Source organism: Suricata suricatta, chromosome 7 (assembly GCF_006229205.1).
Source record: "Suricata suricatta isolate VVHF042 chromosome 7, meerkat_22Aug2017_6uvM2_HiC, whole genome shotgun sequence".
NCBI classification, from domain to species: domain Eukaryota; kingdom Metazoa; phylum Chordata; class Mammalia; order Carnivora; family Herpestidae; genus Suricata; species Suricata suricatta.
In genome coordinates, this window is record NC_043706.1 from 111,692,750 (window position 1) to 111,715,612 (window position 22,863).

The 22,863-nt window shown below is 36.8% G+C and overlaps 1 protein-coding gene across 1 annotated transcript in view; it reads left to right on the top strand.

Moving 5' to 3' along the window:
* The window catches only part of LAMA2 (laminin subunit alpha 2), a 600,504-nt gene that overhangs the window by 425,376 nt on the left and 152,265 nt on the right, over positions 1–22,863 (top strand). Inside the window, exons 31-33 of the mRNA XM_029943224.1 lie at positions 1,214–1,300; positions 6,223–6,416; positions 19,511–19,653. Coding sequence (XP_029799084.1) covers positions 1,214–1,300; positions 6,223–6,416; positions 19,511–19,653 — 424 coding nt within the window. The remainder of the gene's footprint in view (positions 1–1,213; positions 1,301–6,222; positions 6,417–19,510; positions 19,654–22,863) is intronic.

Below are 22,863 nucleotides of genomic sequence, written 5' to 3' on the forward strand. Positions count from 1 at the left end.
GTTTTTTGAGGAGCCTCCACACTGTTTTCCAGAGCGGCGGCATCAGTTTACATTCCCACCAACATACACTATATATCTTTTTCAGCATAAACTTCTTTAGCGGACCAACAAAAAGAATGGAGTTTGTAGCCTTACAATTTTGTAACGAATGCATATATATTTTTCCTTCTAAGTTTCCAGTACACCATCCAGGATTATCTAGTGGGAATCTTCTACTTATATTTGAAAGAAGTTTTTAACAACCTAAAATTATATGTTAGCACAGGTTAGTTTTCAAGTCTTGTTAAGTATTTCCTTTGTAGGGTAAGATGGTCAGAAATCCTGGCAAAGCCTGACAGGGCAAGTTATATAAGACCTACTGAATAGAAAAGATCATAAAATTGTCAGAAAATCTTATTCATTTTCAGGTAGAGCGCTTTCCCTTCTTACGCTAAATCACATTACTTTGTGTTTAAAATAAATTTAGTTTGAAATCCGTAGGTAAATTAGAAAACGCAGTCTTACTTTAAGTGAAATATTTATTCACATTTTATGTGTTCAAGTGCTAGTGGCAATTTGGGTCGAGTTTTCAGAAAAAAATTATATAGTTTTAGGACCATTTTTTTGCTTGCAAAATATTCAGTAATACTTATTCTGCTATCAGACAAATGTGCATGAATTCTAGTCATATTTTTCTTTCAATTCATGAGAAATAGAACACTTTTGCTGAATGTTTAATAATGTTTTTGGTTATATAATTATTAAAATTTCACAATGTTTACACAGTGTGAGGCATTGCAAATTCATTAAAAACCAACCATATTTATTTGACTATTATTGGTAGTATTTAGTTGTGATATCCTACCCTTGAATAAAAACTTATAAATAATTATAAATACAGCATTTATAATCACCCCAAGTTTCAATCACCTAGATAATGGGTAGAATTACTTAAAATTATTTTTAAATGTTTATTTTTGAGAGAGACAGAGTGAGAGTGGGGAGAGGGAGAGAGGGGAGAGACACAGAATCTGAAACCTGCTCCGGGCTCTGAGCTGTCAGCACAGAGCCCGATGTGGGTCTCAAACCCACGAACAGAGAGATCATGACCTGAGTGGAAGTCGGACACTCAACCGACTGAGCCACCCAGGCGCCCTGAGAATTACTTAAATCTGTAAAATAAATAGGTTAAAGGATTTTTTTTTACAATCTTTGTTTTTTCCTTCTGATTCAGTTTCAGCCCTTCTTGTGTCCTGGAAGGCCTTGATGATTACCGCTGCACAGCCTGCCCACGAGGATACGAAGGCCAGTACTGTGAACGGTATGAACAGTCATGAAACACAGAGATCACACAATCACACATCACAATAGGAAACTATTCCTTATATTCATAGTTTATGTACATTTACCCTGGTAATTCATATGCTTGCAAAAGTATTTTTACTCTTATATCTATAGACTTTCTCTAAAGAAAGATGTTTATTTTCATCTTAGGCTTTCTCAAAGATCCAAAATGATATCACAATTACATAATTGTTGTTTTAGCGTATACATATCTATATATTCAGTGTACATGTATATGTCTAGTGTGCACATATCTGCACATATGCGTATTATCAGCAGTTAACAGTAATCAAAAGCTGGTTACACATAATTCTCATTTTAATTCACTGGAAAATATTGGCTAACTCTAACTGTGTTCATATCACTGTTCTGAGCACTATGGCACTATACCCCCAAGTGTATGCATAATTCAGAATACAAGTGTATCAAGCATTCTTCATTAAAACAACACAAACCATAAAGTGTTATTTGGTTCGCCTTTCCAATAAGCAAGCCATATTATTTAAATACTTCCTTTCACCGTATTTTTTAGGCTTTTTAAAAAATTTTTATTTAAATTCCAGGTAGTTAACCTACAGTGTAATACTAATTTGGGGTGTACAAATTAGTGATCCAATACTTACATAAACACCTGTTGCTTATCATAATTGGACTCCTTAATCCCTATCACCTACTAACCCATCCCCCCACCTACCTCCCCTCTGGTTTACCATATTTTTTTTCTTAAAAAGTCTGATAATGTATTTATGTTCCTATTAAATTGAATACTAACTGTAATACAAATGGTAAATTAAGAACCAATTAACCATTTCTTAATTGTGTAAATTAAGAAACACAATTTTAGACTGTCTAGTTAGGTTGTAATTAGTATCTTCTGGACCCATATTTTCCATAAGATCAGTATCCTGGATATTGAAGCTTATCACCACCACTTTTAGTATGTTTTAGGTAATATGTCTAAAGTAACTAATATTAACTATTTACCTTATACACACATAATAATTTTAGCATTAATTGATAATATATAGTTTGTATCCATGGACATGGTCTAGCTTTACCAACTTAGCTAGGGCCCATTCTTCTCATCTGTATCAGATGTGTATCAGGATAGCTTATGTTTTACTCACTTCACACTAAAATTGTGAAGATCAAATGTGTAGAGGATATTGTTGGTGCCCTGCATACATGGAAATCTCATTTCCCATAAGAGGGGCAAAAACAATTGAGAATTTTCCCCACGTTCCCCCAGTGGCCCATAGCCAGTGACTAGTATGGGAGTACAATAGTCTAGATGCTTATGCTTATGCTTATAATTATTCCAGAGCTTTCTATGGAATTAGGCTAAGTCTGGGACATCACCTAAAATCATACCATTGCTTCCTTTCTTTTCCACGTCCTGCTCTACAACCACTCTTTTGCTGGGTTCTTCTAGGAGCACTTCCTTAAATTATCAATTTCTTTCCAAATATAAACCAATATTAATTAATTGAACCATCACCCATTTAAATGCCTTCTTTCGATGTGCCTCATTGGCTCAGTGGATTGAGCATCTGACTCTTGATTTTGGCTTGGGTCATGTGAGATTGAACCCCACACCAGGCTCTGCACTGAGCATATAACCTGCTTAAGATTCTCTCTCATTTTCTCTCTTTCTCCCTCTGCCCCCTCCCCTGCTCATGCTCTCTCTCTCAAAAAAAAAAAATTATGGGATGCCTGGGTGGCTCAGTTGGTTAAGCATCCAAATCTTGGTTTTGGCTCAGGTCATGATCTCACAGTTTATGAGACTGAGCTCCATGTCAGGCTCTGGGCTGACAGTGCAGCCCAAATTCCGCCCCCTGCCCCCTATTCCCCAGCTCCTTCTCTTTCTCTGCCCCTACCCCACTCTTGCTCATTCTCCCCAAAACAAATAAACTTAAAAAAATATTCAAATGTAAAAGAAATAATTAAAAAACAAAAGTCTACTTTTTATATAACCAGCAATGGTTGTGTTAATAATGGAAATAATAGATAACTAAATAATTAAACCTAAATGTTATAAATTCCAGGGAAGTTTCTACAAGGTTGCAAAATATATTTCCAAATAATTCTATATGTGATAACTCTAAACAGAATATCCACTATTCATATACATATATATGTACGTGTGTATATATATATATACATATGTGTGTGTGTATATATATATAGTGCATTCACAATTTCCATGCCAATAGAAATTAACAATTAAATAATTCAGAGCAATACAAAATCCAAAAATATTTCTACTTGTTTTGGAGATATGTACAAAATTTGACTATATATATTTGTAATGCCCATCAGTATGCTTTGATATTCATGGTTCATTTCATGCCTTTGTAAATATGAGTAGAATGATGACTAGAAGCATCCCTGGACACCAAGGGTATTATCTGCAGTAATTTAGAAAAAAAATGTTCGATAGTATACTACATTTATAAATTGGAGTACCACTATCTATGAAAGCATGTATATAGGAAAGACTATAAGGGTCCCCTGAAATGACAATTGCTGTCTTAAGGCAAAATAATTATAGAAAATTTATTTTTTAATATTCATTAATGTTTAATCAATAGGAGTTGACAGTTCATATAGTATATAGATGAACAGGGTCATACACTATCAGAAGTGAATGGCTTGAATTGTTTTCACAGTCTCAAACGTTGTTACAGCTTTTCATTCATCATCTCTAACATAAATGGTCAAGTTATATTTCCCTGAAAAATTGCTTTCATTCAGCTAAATTAAACCAAAGGTCTTGGTTAAATTTTTATCGTAACTTTCCAAATAAATTTGTTTCTCCTCTGAGAGCTTCTTAAATCATTTGAATCACCTTATGACCTGCCTAAGCTCATCGGCTCGAGTTTAAAATTGCTTACAAGTCTTGCATGTTTCTGTAATATGGAAGCCCCTCCCCGTGCTTCATCTTGGTGCTTTTGTAATAAACTCTTTGAGCATTTCATCAGTCTGAACCTGCTTAGAGCAGAATTCTTACACCTGCAAGTGGTAAGAAATCATTTAAGCGGGCTTACTTAAATGGTACTTTTATGGAGCATTTATAATCTTACATTGGAAATAAAATAACAATTAAAACTACAAATCTATAAAAGCCTCATTATAGATAACTTTTTTTTTTTGCTTTGCCTTTTCTAATCAGCACAAGATAAATTAACATTCACAATCAACTGTGCAAATTTCCACACTCCCAGGCCACTGAAGATAATTCAGGACTGTCCGCCTAATGTTCATAATTTTTGGCTTCAACTCCTAATGTCTCTCAGCTTCCTTCTATGGTTGTCTCTGGAACAAAACTTCTGGGTGTTGATTATATTTAACTGACTATATTTATATGTATGTGTGTGTATATGTGTGTATACACATATACACACACATACACACACACACACATATATATATATATACACACATATATATATATACACACACATATATATATATAAAACTTATTGTCCAAACTGAGAGACTTTAAGGAAAGACTGGAAGTACTTTAATAATTAAACCAGGACAACAGTTACGTGTTTCCCATAGTGGGTGGCCCAGAGCATATGATCTTACTAGCATCGCATACTCAGGTGAATGGATATATTAGTGGGTGGAGTAGTCAATGAGTTGATTTCATTTGGGGTTTATCCATTTGGATTTTCTTTCTAATTTCTCAAATTAATGTTATATCATTTATTTGCATAACATTAACCCACTTCTTTGGGTTAATAATCCACTTCTTTGGATATATAATGAAAAATCCATCTTGAGGGAAATGGGATAGGAAAATCAATAAAACTAAATAGAAAATCTAGTAGTTTATTGCCACTTAACTTCTTTTTGCCCATTAATAAAGTTAGTTGGTTAAATTAGTTGGTCATTTTCATCTTAAATACATGAGTCTTGGAAAGCCCAGGTGTCAGTATTTCTAATTTAAAAAAAAAAAGGGACTTCAAAACAATGTTTATGATCTACAGCAATGGTGGGCAAACTGGCCCACAAGATTTGGCCCATTGCCTAATTCTGTATGGCACTGTCAGCTAAGAATGTGATGGGCAAACATTTACAATTAATATTTACAATTAATATGATGATAGGAACTTTGAACCCTAGTTAGGTAAATTTGTTTTTTTCCCATTGATTTGTCTTTATTATGGAACATTGATTGTTTTTCCCCTTATCGCTATTTCTGAAAGCCTTAACAGCTGCTGAAACACACTGGTTATTTTTAAAGAGAAAAGAAATTTTTTTTACATTTTTTTCTCTTTTTAAAAAATTATTTATTTTTTAATAGTTTATTGTCAAATTGGTTTCCATGTAACACCCAGTGCTCTTCCCCACAAGTCCCCTCCTCCATTACCACCACCTCCCTTCCCTCTCCCCTTCCCCCTTCAGCCCTCGGTTTGTTTTCAATATTCAATAGTCTCTTAGGTTTTGTGCCCCTCTCTCCCCTGACTCTCTTTCCCCCTTCCCCTCCTGATGGTCCTCTATTAGGTTTCTCCTGTTAGACCTATCAGTGCAAACATATGGTATCTGTCCTTCTCCGCCTGACTTATTTCACAAAACATTAACAAGAACTTCCTTTTTCTCACTGGTAGATTGATATTACATTAATAGAGTAGTACTACAAAACAATCTGTGCTCTAATTATTATTATTATTATTTTGTTTTGAATTCCATCAACCAAAAAAATGTTTGCAAATGTATATCTCTCTCATCTGTAAAAGTCTAACATGTACTATCTTGTTCTTTACAGGAAAAGTCTGCTGGCTTCTATATTGACTCTTGGTATCAGTTTTGTTTCATCCAGTGCAACCCACACACAAGTCAGAGATGGGACTTATTATTAATCTCTTCTGCTTTCTCGCTATTTAAATCTAGGTGTGCCCCTGGCTATACTGGCAGCCCCAGCAGCCCTGGAGGTTCCTGCCAAGAATGTGAGTGTGACCCGCATGGCTCCCTGCCTGTCCCCTGTGACCCTATCACGGGGCTCTGCACGTGCCGACCTGGAGCCACAGGGCGGAAGTGTGACGGCTGCAAGCACTGGCATGCACGCCAGGGCGCGGAGTGTGTGTGTACGTATCCTAACTCCGCCATTAGTTCTGGGGGCCTTGGTTCCATTGCTGTCTCTTTCCAGTGAGAAAGACTGACTCTTTTTCTCTCTTCTTGCAATAGCTAATGCTATTCTTCATTCTTTCTGACACTGTCTACCTTACGCCGTTTGCCTGCTGTTTTTGTCTCTATCCCGCTGAGCCAAGACAGCTGAGAAAATCCTCAGCAGGCTCTAGTCAGTTACCGGAAGATGTACAGCAGAGCTCCCCGAGGTGTATTTTATTTTATTTTGTCCATCCCAGAGTTTGCAGTTTTACGTAGGGTTGGCACAGCCTTTGTGACAGATTAAAGATCTGGGTTCATTCCGTTTTTCAGAATCCTGAATTGGTAATAGGCTGGACAAACACTTTAGGCCTTGAATTACTACTGACTTTTCCTTCCTAGCTTGTAGAAAAATCCAGGGGCATACTGCTTCATAACTTTCTCTTGAACTGCAGATCCTGGAAGCAGTGACAGTGAATGAGTATTTTTACTCATAGGTGTAATAAATGGAGAACAGTCTGCTCTTTTTTTTTTATAACTGCTACTGAATTCAGTAATGCATACAGAAAGTACATTGAATAGCAGTGTTAAATATAATAGATTATATCAAAGATATAATCAAAATTAAATTATTTATAAATTTAGGGAGGGACTGTTATGCTATTCTTTGCCTTGAGGGAGTTTACATTGGTGGTCTCAATTATTTTTTTAAAAATAAAATGTAAAGATTTTTAGGCGCTTTTATCTCAATACTTACCTATTTTAGTGTACTTAATGCACGCCCGTATTTCTGGTTTTAACATCTCATGTGTGTCTAAATCTTGAGAGCATTTTAATTAAAATTTTTGTGCTCCAGTTTTATAAGAATTTTCTTAGAAGCTAAGGTTGGCTAGCATGTATGTATGAATGTATGTTTTTGAGGTATAATTAACATACAATGTTATATTAGTTTCAAGTGAACAACATACTGATTCAACACTTCTGTACATTTGTCCGTGGTCACCATTAGTGTAGTCACCATCTGTCACCAAACAACTTTGTTACAATAGTATTGGCTGTATTTCCTATGCTATGCTTTTTATTCTCATGACTTACTTATTTTCTAACTAGAAATTTGTACCTCTTAACCCCCTTAATCTATTTCACACATCCCCTACAAACTTTCTGCCAATTATCAATTTTTCTCTTATGTAGGAGTCTGGGTTTTTTGTTTGTTATATTTTTTAGATTCCACTTATAAGTGAAATGTTATGGTATTTGTCTTTCTCTGTCTGACATATTTCATTTAGCCCAGTACCTTCTAGGTCCATCCACGTGGTCACAAATGATAAGATTTCATTCTTCTTTATGGCTGAGTAGTGTTCCAATGTGTCTGTATACTACACCTTCTTTACACATTTATCTGCCAATGGACATAGAGTTGCATATATATTTTGAATTCGTGTTTTTATTTTCTTTGGCTACCCAGTAGGAGAATTACCAGATCATATGGGATCTCTATTTTTAATTTTTTTGAGGAACCTCCATACTCTTTTCCACAGTGATTATGACGATTTACATTCCCACCAACAGGCACCAGCAATTCCTTTATCTCTGCATCCTCCCCAACACTTATTTGTTATTCTTTGCCTTTCTTATTCCAGCCATTCTGACAGGTGTAAGGTGATAGATATCTCATCATGGTTTTGATTTGCATTTCCCTAATGGTTAGTAATGTTTAGCATCTTTTCATGTGTCTGTTCGCCATCTGGAAAAATGTCTACTCAGGTCCTCTGTTGATTTTTCATTGGGTTGTTTGTTTTTTACTGTTTAGTTGTAGAAAGGGTTTTTTTTTTATTTTGTATATTAGCTCCTTATCAGATATATCACTTGCAAATATCTTCTCCCATTTAGTAGGTTGTCTTTTAGTTTTGTTGATTGTTTTCTTTGATGTGCAAAGCTTTTTATTTTGGTGTAATCCCAACAGTTTATTTTTTCTTTTGTTTTCCTTGCCTGAAAAGACATATCTCGAAAAAATGTTTCTAAAGCCGATGTCAAAGAAGTAATGCCTCTGTATTCCTTGAGGATTTTTATGGCTTCAGATCTCACATATAGGTTTTTTTTAATAATTTTTTAAATGTTTTTTATTTATTTTTTGAGAGACAGTGCTAGAAGAGGAGGGGCAGAGAGAGAGGGAGACACAGAATCCAAAGCAGGTTTCAGGCAAACACACACACACACACACACACACACACACACACACACACACACACGAGCCATGGGGGAGGGGCAAAGAGAAAGCGAGAGTCCCAAGCAGTCTCTGTTCTGTCGGTGTGAAGCCACCCACATATCCCTAAATCATCAATTTTCTTAATTATTCAGAAGTAAACTTGAAATATAAAGATCACATTCAATGTTAAGCACAAAAATTATAATAATACATTAATGTCTGTAAGAGATAAAATAATGGGATTATTTTCTGAACATTTATTTTAAAGGGAATTGTCATTCTGCCCATCAACAATAGTGGCTCTATGTTCTTATTCTGTTAGTGATTAATTCTTTATATACATTTAAGTACATTTATAAGAAAACTCATTTTTTTTCTCTTTTACTCGATGCATTTTAAATCTCCCAGGGTGCCATGTGGTAACAAAAGTGCCAGTACTTCAGTTTGAGTTGCATGAGCCCTATAATGTTCATTTGCATTATTCTTGTCCCACAGAGAATCGTGTTTCCCATTGCTCTACATGCTATGCAGTTCAATTGCTATGTCTAGGGAATTTAATATTCTTCTAGAGATGAATTAATAGTGATGTTTTCTTGTACCAAAGGAGTGTTAAGTCATGGTGATTTTTTTTAATAGATAGATACCTTTTCTTAAGTGTTTATAATTATTTTATAAATAAAATATTTCTTCTATATTTTAAGATATTTATAAGATATATTCTCATTTTATAAGTGCTGTATATATTTTTCTTATGTTGCTCTTAAACATTAGCAATTTCGACTTCTAGAAATGTTTACTCTTTAACCTATTAGGTTAACTATAAGGATTGTTACATAGACTATCTCTAGACTTTTCTCATATTTAAAAATTTTTCCTGTTGTCTAAAAATATGCCATGCTTCTGTGATGTTGGCCTTTTCCAGGACTCAGTTTCTACTACTAGTTTTGAAATGAGATAATTAATCAAGACACATATAAGGACATAACTGACTTATCTTCAAATCTCTTTTTAATAACCTTTCTATATTCTTAAGCTAAATCAGAGCAAGAAACCAAAGAATAATTAACCTAGCACATTTGATGTGCAGGGCCTGTTTATCACATGTAATATTTTTTATTTTATAAAGGAATTTTATGAGGCCTGTGAATGGGAGTGGATGAAGGTAGAACAGTTTGGGTAAGAGAATATGGATGTAGTCAGAAAAACGTCTTCTGAGAAAAACGTCTTCTGAGCCTAGAGCCCGTGTTATCTTGATGAAGAAAGGAGATACAGTGGTGCTGGGGCTTAAGATGGCCCTGACTATAAAAAATAACTTGTTTTCCCTATTAGATAATAAATTAGCACTCAGGTGAGTAGCACTCATTAGATAGTTAATTTTTCTTTCTTTGGTTAATTTTCTAGAAAACATAATTTAATTTGACCCCATTGTGGACTTGTATATTTAAAAAAAAAAAAAGAAAGAAAGAAAAGAAAAAAGCACAATAGATGACCTGGGTATGAGCATTGCATTATCTTAAGAGAGCTGCTTATTGGTGGAAAGAGTCTGTATACTCACTGTAAAGTTAGTTACACAATTAATTTATTTAACGAAGGCTATAAAATTGTGCTGTAGCGATTGTGCAGCAGAGCAAATTAAGAAATCATGGACAAACTTCCCCGGAGCACTTAAGTCCCTAAAATAGGCTTCTAGCTGCCATGGACAATTGCCAGTGAGCAAGCTAGAATTTTACGGATCCAAAATGGTAAAATTTTTGTAGGACACAGACCTTTTAAATACATGGGATTTCCATTACTGTCATGAGGAATTTATGCCAGTAATTTGTGTCCTTAATAGTAAATATTGAGACAGCAGAGTCTCTCCTAGGGAGCCAAATTCAACCCACCAAGGTTATCAATCTCACTAATCAGAGTCAGTGCCTGGGCATATCCAACCAATACACCTGCCTTCAGATTCTAGGCATGCTCCAAAGCCCCCTTCACCACACATGGTTCATCCTAATAGTAATTCCTTAAAGGTTCACCTGTATTGGGAGTTTACCATCTGCCAGACACTATATTAAGCACTATGTGCTTTTCTTTTAATTATTGCACCATCCCTATATTATGATAATAAAACTGAATTTAGGTGATTTGAGTGACATTTTCCAAGGTTCACAGTGACTTTTCAACACACCTATCATTTGACACTAAGTCTGTCTTGCAAATCTGACTTTCCTTTATGCTGACTACCAATGTGAGACACGGAAAGCAAACATGGGTTTCCCAGCATATTCAAAATTAATTAATTCAGTTCTTCATTCATTTACTTCTTGATCCTAGAGCTGGTGTTACCTCAAGAAAGAATAAAGATAAAATGTGCTAACAACTAAAAATTTAAAATATATATAATGTCAATATGTACATAGTTTTTTTTCCTGCTTACTGTTGAGACTCTCTCCTCTAAGATTTAAAACATTATGATAGTTATGTGGCAGTTATGATAGATTTTTATTCACCAGAGATTGTCAAGTAGAGTCCTGCCTTCTATGCAAGTGAAAAACACACTAGCTGCAAGCTCAGATAATTTTCAGGACCCTTTTATTTTTTTCCAATAGGAATAATTTGGGACGACTCTACAGAATGTTCTTTCCTTACACCTGTTGGTGAGTTCTGAATACACATTTGGTTGGACTTTCCAAATCAGGATGGACTTCTCCTTAGTACGCTGGGTTAATACAAATCCAACCTCCTCTTCCAATTCTCATTCACAATTTACATATCATTTTATAAAATGGGAACAACTGCCTCTTTCTGAAATTTGAGAATGAGCAAGAGAGGCATTGTACTATGAATCACAAGACTTGGATTTGTTCAGGTCCTCTTTTCTACAGATCAGTAGTTAACACAGAACAACTCATATGACGTTTAAAATAGATTATGAGTGGCATAGTAAAATATATTACTCTCATAGGGAACAGACATTAAAATTGGCAAGCTGTTGGCAAGATGTTATTCCATATAGAGTGCCTAAAAAAGTATTTTATAAATAACAAATTGATGCTTCCTATGTTTATTCATTCCATATGAGATATTTAGGAATATAAGACCTTTATTATTTATAGTCACAATTTATCTAAAATATAACATTCAAGATGAGGTTATACTTGCCAGTGTGGCAAAGGCAATCATAATGTGTGTGTTTTTTTACCTGCAACCTAAGGTGTAAACCTAACTAAATGTGATAAGCACACCTTAATTCTGTAGAATATATACCTTTCATTCACTTGGTGAAAGCTAAGGTCTGAAGTTTTATCCTACCTTGACACTGATCTACATAGTAGATCAGATTATTGGGGGTTTTTTTGTTTTTTTATGTTTTGTTTTGTTTTTGAGAGACAGAGAGAGAGCGCACAAGCAGGGGAGAGTCACAGAGAGAGGGAGGTACAGAATCTGAAGCAGGCTCCAGGCTCCGAGCTAACTGTCAGCAGAGGCTCATGTGGGACTCGAACCCACGAACTGTGAGATCATGACCTGAGTCGAAGCTGGACACTTAACCAACTGAGCCACCCAGGCGCCCCAAGATTACTGTTTTTAATATGCAGTTGCCAGCAAGGATCTTATCACGATAATGCAGGGTCCCAAATATTGTCACTATAGTACCACTGCACCCCTATAACCAGAGATGATTGCTAATGGCAGTTGTTCCCTATAAATGAAAGCAGGAAAAAAATAATGAAACGGGGTGGATCACTGTGAAGAAAATGAGACATTGCATGATAAACCATGTTGAGAAAACATGCGTTGACCTCCAGATGCTATTTAATGAGTTATGGCTTTGCTTGTGGGACATGTGTCGCCCTCCATCCTAGCCCATTAAATGCTATCCTCTTTCTGCCCCTACTCCATCCTCAAGAACACTTCCTATTCAAAGGTCTCCCATAGTATTCTACACCTCTAATCTGTGGCATGTTGTTGAAATCAAGAAATCATGGAATCTATAAAAGCAACTTCTGTTCATCCTATTGGTACTTTATCTGCACCTGTTTTGTTAGGAAAAGATGCTTGGAGTCTTTTGTCATAGGTCATGGATTATGAGATTGTAGAACAGCAACTATCACTCTGATTCTAGGTGATTTTTCTGGTTATTGGTGCTCAGTCATGGTGGTTTGCAGATCACATTGAGAAAGCTTTGCTATTAATGGAAGGAGTTTTGCTCTTGAACTTTCATATCCAGGAGGCCGATCACGCTTTATTTTCTGTCAGGCTTTATTTTAATAGTAAACACCATTCGATTACGGTTTTCACTCTGCTAAATCCAAGCAGTTCGTGATCTTCAAGTCAGAGGAAATCTTATAAAAGACAGTCTACTTGTCTTTTCTGTTGTGTCCCTGTAAGAGACCATCTCCTGATGCCAGGAAGCATATGCTGTCATGGTAGGGTTCTAGAAAGTTTGAATCCTGGCTGGGTACATACAGGTTGTGTGACATCATTTAGTTAACTTTTCTAAACTCCATTTCATCATCTGTAAAATGGAAATAAGATACTATATACATATAAGTGAAGTACCTACTCTAAGACGTACTGAATAAATTCTAGGCATTATTGTCATCCTGGTTATTATTTGACCATTTTTTTTCAAAAACATGATGTTTTGTGTAGCTTATCAGTTTCTGATGAAATATTTAGGTTAGGATGAATTCTGGTTGTCTGTAATTATCTCTAATTCTAGGCTCTTTAAGTCACTGGAAATGCTCTCTTTGACCACCTTATATTTTCTTCTTTAAGTTTTCACATAGCAATATTTATGAATTCATAAATACAATGATTATGACTATTTTTCTCACCTTTTAAATGAAGATATTAATAGTACTTATTTCACAGAATTGCTCTGAACATTAAATGAGATAATGATGCCGAGAAAGAACATATTGCCTCCTATGTAGTGAATATTTTATAAACAAAAGTTACTATCCCACTATTATAGTGCTTACCAAAAAGTTTTCTCTCTTTTTTGGAAAAAAATGCCATGCTTGAGCCATATTGAACTTGTGGTGTATGTATATATATATATATATATATATATATATATATATATACACACACACACACACACACACACACATATATATATGTGTGTATATATGTGGTGTATATATATATATATATATATATAAACACACACACATTTATATATGTACATATACATACACACATATACACACTTATGTACAGAATATTTGAACATATATATTAAAATTTATATATAAATATTAAAAATTAAGCTCAAATTAAGATATGACTATATTATATAATAGATCAAATATATAAATTATATATAATGTATATAATAACTTGGTACATGAATAAATTCAATAGCCTCATCTAAAGCCTAAAGAACCTTTTCTTTTATTAAAAGAAATAATAGGCAAAACAACCCCTTCTCCATCAGTTTAAAACCAAATTTTTATTTTAGAAGATATTATTTCTGCATAATAATAACCCCTAGGTATATGCCACTCTAAAAGTCTCTTCCTGAAGGGGAAAAGGAAATGAGAGAAGTATAAAACCCATATCCTAGGAACTATCAATGGCCTTAATATAAAAGAGTTAAATTAAACCATGACTATAGGTACACAGATTGTATCTTTTGTTAGCAATGTATATTTCCTTGTTTATCTCTATTTTATTAGAGCAGGCAATTTATGTCTCTTTAGCTAAAATTGGTTAATGGTTTTGGCCTTTTCAGAAATACTCCATACACTCATTTTAGCTCTAGCTTCTTTGGTGTGGATGTCGTGTGTGAATTTTCTGTGACAGTAAGCCAGCAGTTATTATGCATGGAGGACTCTGGTAGAAATGCAGTATTTTGTACTAATTGCTAACAGAGCGATCTGTAATATTAGCTGTGTGATTTGTCCCTTACATGTGCCCAGCTCTAACGATCTGAATTTAGTACTGCATTTGTTAATATTAGACACAAATTTATCCTGACACTTTTACAGGCAAAGCCTCAGAAACATTTAGTCATGCAAAATATAATCATAGTCTTGAACTATTTGCTTTTGCTCCCAGGCAGTGTAGGCAGGATCTCACTTTATAACCTTATCTCTTGCTCAATAGAATGGTTTGAAGAGGTTCTTTGGGGGTCCTGATTATAAGATAGGTGTTAGTTTACACTGAGTAGTTACTGCACCCTTATCAAAGAACAATTGTTTACATAATGTGAATATTCCATGTCTCCATACACTCTTCAAAGCTAACGTCTCATAGTGAATTAAATGTGGTTTTAATTTGCATCCCATTTTTAGTGTTGTCACCAGACATTTCAGACTTTTTGAGGGCAAATAAAAGTAGCTTGTGGTATAAGTAAAATATTTTGTGCCAGGATAAAATAGCAAACCATTATGTAAAAGGCGTATTTCCCCATGTGTTTATCTTATAACTGCATGAACTAGACTTATATAGAAACTTTGAAAATATCCACATGGCTGTCATACCCATAAGTCTTTCTGACCCATTTGGACAGATGTTAGTATATTACTTGGAGCATACCATAAAACTTACCTCTCACTTATGGAAATGTTCTCATACTTTGTTCCCCAAAAAGCAAATGTAGAGACCATAATACATGGGATAATAATAGACCTTTGGACACAGAGACATAAAATGGAATGTATGAATCCTTGAAAGAGCAATTAAATACATTTTCATTTCAACAGCTGAAGATGAGGAACCAAAACAGATGGGCAAGGAGCAGAATAAATGAGAGAAAAATCAGTATTTATCATGCCTCTTGGCATTCTAGCTCACCAATTTACTCTGTAGTGTATTACAGTAAATCAGATCTAGTTCTGCATTCCAGTGCTTGATTTATTCTTGTATGAAATAAACACTGAGAAAACATTTCCCTAGAAATTTCTGGAGCCATCAGTGAGGAGCCTCTAGCCACACTATTATCAGTGATTTGACTCAATTTCTTCTTGGAAATAGTAGGTAATCAATTACAAATACATTAGAGAAAGGGTCAGCAAAGGATTCCTGAAGAACACGCTGCCCTTAAAAGCATGATGAGACTTCCTATTTTGAAGTATCTTTCATAATCTTGAAAGTTAAAAAGAGTATACTGTTTGTTTACATCCCGGGAACATCTGCCCAAAATCCGTCTTCACTAGAAGTTGAATGGAATTTTATAACAATGAAGAACTTGGCCTTAGTGGGAAAGGAACCTGTGTGTTCTTCATAACGTTTAATAAAATTAAGAATTTTTACTAATATTTGTTTTTAGCCTGTGAATTGAAACTTGTAAGTCCCTGATCTGAATTTGAACTTGAAATCACACTTGGCAGAATTTGGAAAAGGATACCAGTTATGCATTGCTACCACTCCAAAATTCAATAGCTTAAAAACAACAACTGTATATATGTCCTCAGGTTTCTGTACATTGGCAATTTGGGCCGGGCTCCAGGGGACAGTCCTTTTGTTGCCATGCTGGGGGATCTCATTCACATGATGGGGCCACAGCCGGAATGGTGGGGCCTGCCTTTCTCTTGCTCACAGGTGCCTCTCTTCCTCAAGAAGGCTCCTCTGGGATTATTTATCAGGCTGCAGGGTTCCAAGAAGGTGAAACCAGAATATGCTGAATCCCTTGAAGCAGAGGCTCAAGAGTCACACTGTATTCCTCTGACACCCTCTGTGGGTCAGAGCGTGACATAAATCCAACCCAGATTCAAGGGGAGAGAAATAGACCCTACCTCATAATGGGAGAACAGGAAAGAAGTGATGGCCATGGCCATTTTTAATCTACCCCAGAATTGAGCATTGCCTTTATCTGGTCAGTAACTCATCTGTGTTGTTTCTTTCTTGAGAAGATTTTATTTTTTTTTTCTTGCCCTTCCTCCAGACCAATAACTCTTTCCTGGGTCTAAATTGAATTACTTCAAAAGAAAAAGAACCTCAATAATTTTATGCGGGCATCATAACAACCATCTGCTGACATTAAAGGTCTCTGCCTCTCTAATCACAAGGCAGTTTTCTCTTACCGTTGTTTTTATTGTGTTCTCCTGTTCCTCACCTATCTGTGAGGCTCTCACATTCCTATCTCATTATCACTTCCTTCCGTTTAGGCAATTCCTGTTTGACCACTCTGTCTCTCCCTCTCTCTCTCTCCTTCCCTACATTTTCCTCTCTCCTCTTCTATCACTCTTCTTCTATCACTCTGATCTTATCCAAAATATTTTTTGCTCTTTTTTTTTTTTTACAAAGATAGTACTAAGCAGATATTTTTCACTATGTTTGCTATATTTGCTATGTTTCCTAAACACTGCAACCAATGGTGATTGAGGTCCCTTCTCTGGTGTGGAAAAAGCAATGAAATAATAAGATAGCTCATACACACAAGTATTAAGATAACAAGACAAAGGGAATGCCACGGTGATTGGTGGAGATGGTCATTTCAGAGTCATCATGGCCTTCCTGCCTGGAGAAGTAACACTTGAGCACTTGACCTGAACATCCAGGAGCCACATAGGGGAAGAGAGAGAGAGGAGTGTCCTAGACAGGGGAGACAACAAGCAAAATGACATCTTGCATCTTTTGACTAAGTATCCCTAAAGCTTATCACCTTGAACAGTGGTTCAAACCCTGGCTGTATGATAGGATCATCTGTAATCTCTTAAGAATCCTGATTCCTGGGCTTTACCCCAGACCCAGGAAATGAGATGCTCTGAAGCTGGGGGTGAGAAGTATCTGGATAGCTATATTTTATAAATTCCCACATACTTCTAATGTGCAGCCAAAATGGAGACCAACCAGCCTGCAGCACTGCTTTTCAGACACTAACATATATAGATCACACAGGAATCTTTCTAAAAGGCAGATTCTGATCCACTGGATCTAGAGTGGCCCAAGAATACACATGGCCAGTAAACCCCCAGGTGGTGCCACTGCTGCCAATCTGGTTACCACTAGACCAGAAGTGTCAGAACTCCCTGAGAGGTTGGTAGGAAAGCACATTCTCGGTCAAAGAATCAGAAACAAGGTAATTCAGTCTCCTCCTCAGTCAGCAAGACTGGGCTCATAGCTGTCTTCTGATATTTAAGAAAATTGTTTAGATGATTCTGAGACCCACTAACCTATGAGAACCAGACTGTGTCTTGGTGTTTACACATAGCCCAGCAGCGAATTATGATGCAAGTTGTATTTTCTTAAAGTGTTTCACGTAGACAAGTGTGTTAGAGCTCCTCAAGCACTTGCATTGAACTGGGAGCGGGAAGGCACAATGCTCTGTTCTCTACAGGGAGTTTCCATGCAGAACAAGTCCCCTTTTATTCTGGTTAGCCCGAGAGGAAGGGAGCACAGCTCTAGTTCCACACCTTGGCTCCTGCCTCCAAAGCCTCTTAGTTTCTTTGGCTGGCAAAGCTCCTGCAGGTGCTGCTCTGCAGTGGGAGGTATCACCTAAAAGCTCTGCTGAGGCAGTTTGGTCCCTGTGAAGGGATATTGTAACTCACCTCTAACTGCTGTCCTATCAAGAGATCACCCTCTGTACTACTGCTCTTTGTTTACAAGCTTCATTTAACAGTTGTCTCTCCATGAGGCAGCTCAGCAGAGTGCTGTTTAGTGAACTAGTTGAATTCTTGCCATTTGAAGCATGGTCCAAACTTCCTCCAGTCTTGGTATTTTCCATGTTCTGTGTTTACCTCTCGTCTATTATGCATAGTGTTGATACCTCCCTCTGTTGAATGTATGCTAGAAGTTATAACCATATCCATAAATGGATATCATAAGTGTGATGGTCCATGCTCCTTGGCATGGAGAAGCTACATCTCATTGCTCTGATGCAAAGGGTGGAGAAAAAAAATTGAACCAAAAAAAGTTCAAACTGACTATGGATATATTTGAAGTCCTGCAAAAGAATTCATGTCTTTTCATTTTAGAAGTTCTACCATTTCTGAAATGAATGCAGTAATGAAAAAGTAATCCATTTTTTCCTCTTTACTGACTCTACCACCAGCCTCCATCTACCACACCAAATTTGAATAGTCCCTCTTTCTAATTATTGGAAAGATTATACATAATCTTATACATAATTATACATAATCGACTTAAGGAATAACATTTTTTGGCCCTTCGCAATTATTTAGCCACAAGACTGGATGGAGTAAGTTGGCAAGGCAGGACTTGTGAGAGCTCATGGAATGAGGGCTGATCATGGGCTGAAAGCTGAAAGAGGAGAAGGTGGCAGGTATGCAGGGAAGTAGGTAGATAAATACATATGTGATCACAAGCAAAAGACCACAAATTATAAAAAGCAAAGTTTTCTCTTTTCCTTTAAAAAAAACAATTATTTTCAGTAAATGTCAAGCTGAAAAGTAGTAGTTTGAAGACACGCAGTGTACACAGTACGTGAAGCATGTAGAGACCCACTTGCTACAGATACTTTGCAGTGCACTCCAGGGGAGCACGGTGTATTTGCATGCAGTTTTAGACACTGGAGTACGTTCTACTTCCCTAGTTCCAGATGTCCTGTAGATTGCTTATGCAGAAATTCTGGAACATTTATAATGTTGTGTTCCACGTCTTACCTCTCGTTCTTCTGCAATATGCTTGTTTCCCTCAAAATCCGCTTGCTCCTCCTCTTTGGCTCCTCAGCTTATGTCGCTGTCCTTATTTCAGCTTTCTGGGCAAAGGCATGTCTGCTCTTTTGTTATTCTTTTCATCTTTTTTTTTTCCGACTGTCTTCCATTTGAAAGTGTTAATTATCTAAGATGAGTAGCATCATCTCTCGCAGAATTATACTTGGGCTATAAAATATTTCATAGCTGAAATCTCGGAACATCTGCTAGGGATACAGAACAGGAGTAAATGTTCTATGTTGTTTCCCTTTCACAGTTTGTGGAGATGAATGCACGGGCCTTCTTCTTGATGACTTGGCTCGCCTGGGGCAGATGGCCATGAGCATCAACCTTACTGGCCCACTGCCTGCGCCGTATAAAATGCTGTATGGCCTTGAAAATAGGACTCAAGAACTAAAGGTAAGGGGCACCTGAATGGCTCAGTCGGTTAAGTGTCTGACTTCAGCTCAGGTCACAATCTCACTGTTCATGGGTTCAAGCCCCACAGTGGGCTCTGTGCTGACAGCTAGCTCAGAGCCTGGAGCCTATCTTCAGATTCTATCTCTTCTGCTCTCTATGACCCTTCCCTGCTCATGCTGTATCTGTCTCTCAAAAATAAAAAAGACATTGAAAAAAAAGAACTAAAGGTAGGTTGGATCAGTAATAGTAAGAGCCAGGGAAAAGATGATAGAAGCTTCCCAAGAGGCCATAATTGATATATTTTTCTTCCCATTTCCCCAAATCAAGGAACGCAGCCAGCCAGGAAATCCAGAGACTTTCTAAACCAGTGCTTTTCAGATTTGAGCACTATAATATACAGATTGCTCTTAAGGGAAAGAGGCTTATGTACCCCCAGCGCTTGGCCTAAATCAGCTTTATTATGTTGCTTAAATATGTACAAACATAAAATCAGGTATGAGTTCCCTATGCTTATAGCTCTATAAAATCAAAACACATTAATCCTTATGGAAGCCTAAAAAACCAATAAAATTAAAATTAAAACCATTAATATAAAATAATAGATGAGTTTTGCTGAAAGCAAATTGCTGCTTGCAACAAGAATACTGACTACTTCCACATGGGCTCTTTCATCCGTATGGTCCAAGTAACTCTTCCTGTTCTGCAATATGAACTAGAGAGCCCCTCGCAAGGGGCCCCGAAATGACCTTTGGCATCACTTGACAAGTTTGCGTGATTTATGTGCTGGATCTGCCACATGATCAAACATGCATGCAAAGGTAGGTGCTGAGATCACGTGGTCTCCTCCATCTCAGGGGCGCAGCCTGAGTTCCAGAAAGCTCACATTAACACTTAAGTTTCCTGTCAGAGTGAAAACACAAGAATAAAATTTGAAACTGGAGAGCTAGTAGACCTTCGAAAATACTTCAACAAGAACTAATTTGAGTAACACTATTCTAAAACATTGTGGAAACTTGGGGTAGTTGGCGGGATAGGAGGAAACGTTAAGGAAATTGGGGTTTCATCTAATGAAAAAAAGATGAAAATTAACTACTTTATACACTATCAGTCAATGATCAGACATTTTTTTTGAGGAATTCTGGAGTGCTTTAGTATTTTTCTTGGTCCCCTGGGGGCTTCATGCCTCCTATCCTGTGGTCACTACCCTCAGGAAGTTTACAGTCTATGTACTCAAAACAGTAATTAAACAATCAGCATAATACCAATTGCTTTACAAAAATTTGACTTACAATAGAGTGCAAAGATTGGAGAAACAGGTAATATTCATAGTAACCAGGGAATGCATTATTAATGAGAGTGTCATTTGTGTTGGAACTTGAAGGATAGATACAATTTTAATAGGCTGAGAAATATTGGCAAGGACTGGAGGAAAAATCCAAGATTTATTCACTAGGTCTTGGCAGACACACTTCTAGGGGAATATATTCTGTAATCTGGACCGTGGCCTTTAAGGTAAGCATTGTTAGTCCTCTTTTTCAGAAGAAGAAACCAATAATGATGACAGTGAGAATAACTAACACTTATTGATGAATATCTCTGTGCTAAGGAATTAAGTGACTAAAGTTGTACATGAATTATCACCCATAAATCTTACAGAAACTGCAAGAAGTAGGAAAGAAATACTCCATCTTTCATGTTTTTGTTTTTGTTTTTGCTGTTTGTTTTTTGTTTTTCAGGTAGGGAACCTAAGAAATAGAAAAGTTAGAGACAAGATCACATGGCTACTAAATGCAAAGGCAGGGGGCGCCTGGGTGGCTCAGTGGGTTAAGCATCCGGCTTCAGCTCAGGTCATGATCTCACGGTTTGTGGGTTCGAGCCCTGTGTCGGGCTCTGTGCTGATAGCTAGCTCAGAGCCTGGAACCTGTTTAAGATTCTGTATCTCCCTCTCTCTCTCTCTCTGACCCTCCCCTGCTTGCGCTGTCTCTCTCTGTCTCTCAAAAATTAAAAAAAAAAAAAAAATTAAAAAAAAAAAAAAGTAGAGTCAGGATATGAATAGAGGCCACTGTTGCTTTAGGGCTGGTGAGAATGTAGTCACCTTTGTAAAGATCAGAGAAAGAAAATGACTTCCCCGAAGGGCCCAGCCTGTCAGTGATGAGGCCTCCCGGGCCCTGGGCTCGTACATACTCTTGCCATGGAGTCCAAGAGAGCAGCTGAGCAGAGGCAGAGCTGGGAATGCAGGCCTGTCTGTTAGATATTAGAAGGCAGACATGCTAGTAAAACATAGAGCTAGACGCTTGAGTGGGGCAGGGTGATATGAAGGACAACCTTGAAAGCTAGGCCCAGAATCTCAGTTTACCTTGTAGGCCTGGCTTTCAGGAACGTGAAGAGTTTTATAAGGAAAGTGCTGGCCAGTTATTTCCCTTAGTCCCCCTGATCCATGGTTTCAGTTACCCACAGTCCACCATGGTTCCCAAGTGGATGAGACTCCTGACTTACCACCAGGTCAGCGGTAGCCTAACGCTGCATGACAGTGCGTGTGTCATTCACCTCGCTTCATCTCATTATGTAGGAATTCTATCATCTCACGTTGTCACAAGCAGGGTGAGTGCAGTACAGCAAGATATTTTGAGAGGGAGAAACTGCATTCACATATCTTTAATTACAGTATGTCTTTATAACTGTTCTGTTTCATTATTGTTAATTTCTTACTGTGCCTATTTTATAAATTAAACCTTATCATAAGTACATATGGATGGGGGGAAAAACAGTATTTACAGAGTTCCTTACTATCAGTAGTTTCCCTGCTGTACATGGAGCAGGAATGCAAAGGAAGGAGATTAAACTAGGAAAACAAATACTTCAATAGGATATAAGCAATTTTTAAAATAACGCACAAGCATTGGATAAAGTACTGAAAGGCCCTAGTAGAAGAGGTTCCAATCTGTGGCCAGCCCCGAAGCCAAGAGACACAGTCTCTATTTCCCGAGGGCTGGCTGGGCGCTGGTCAAAACTACCTTGATTTTCCTTAAATTCCAGCCTTTCTTGGTTCTGTGTTTGTGTTCTTCTTCTATAATTTATGTAATCCCTGATACTTGGGACCCTATTTCGATATTTTAAAATGGTAATATTTTACCTTCTCGTTCAGTCCCTTTCACTGTGTCAGTGCTCTGTGGTTGTAGCCAGAGACCACTGAGAACAGAGCTGCCTTTA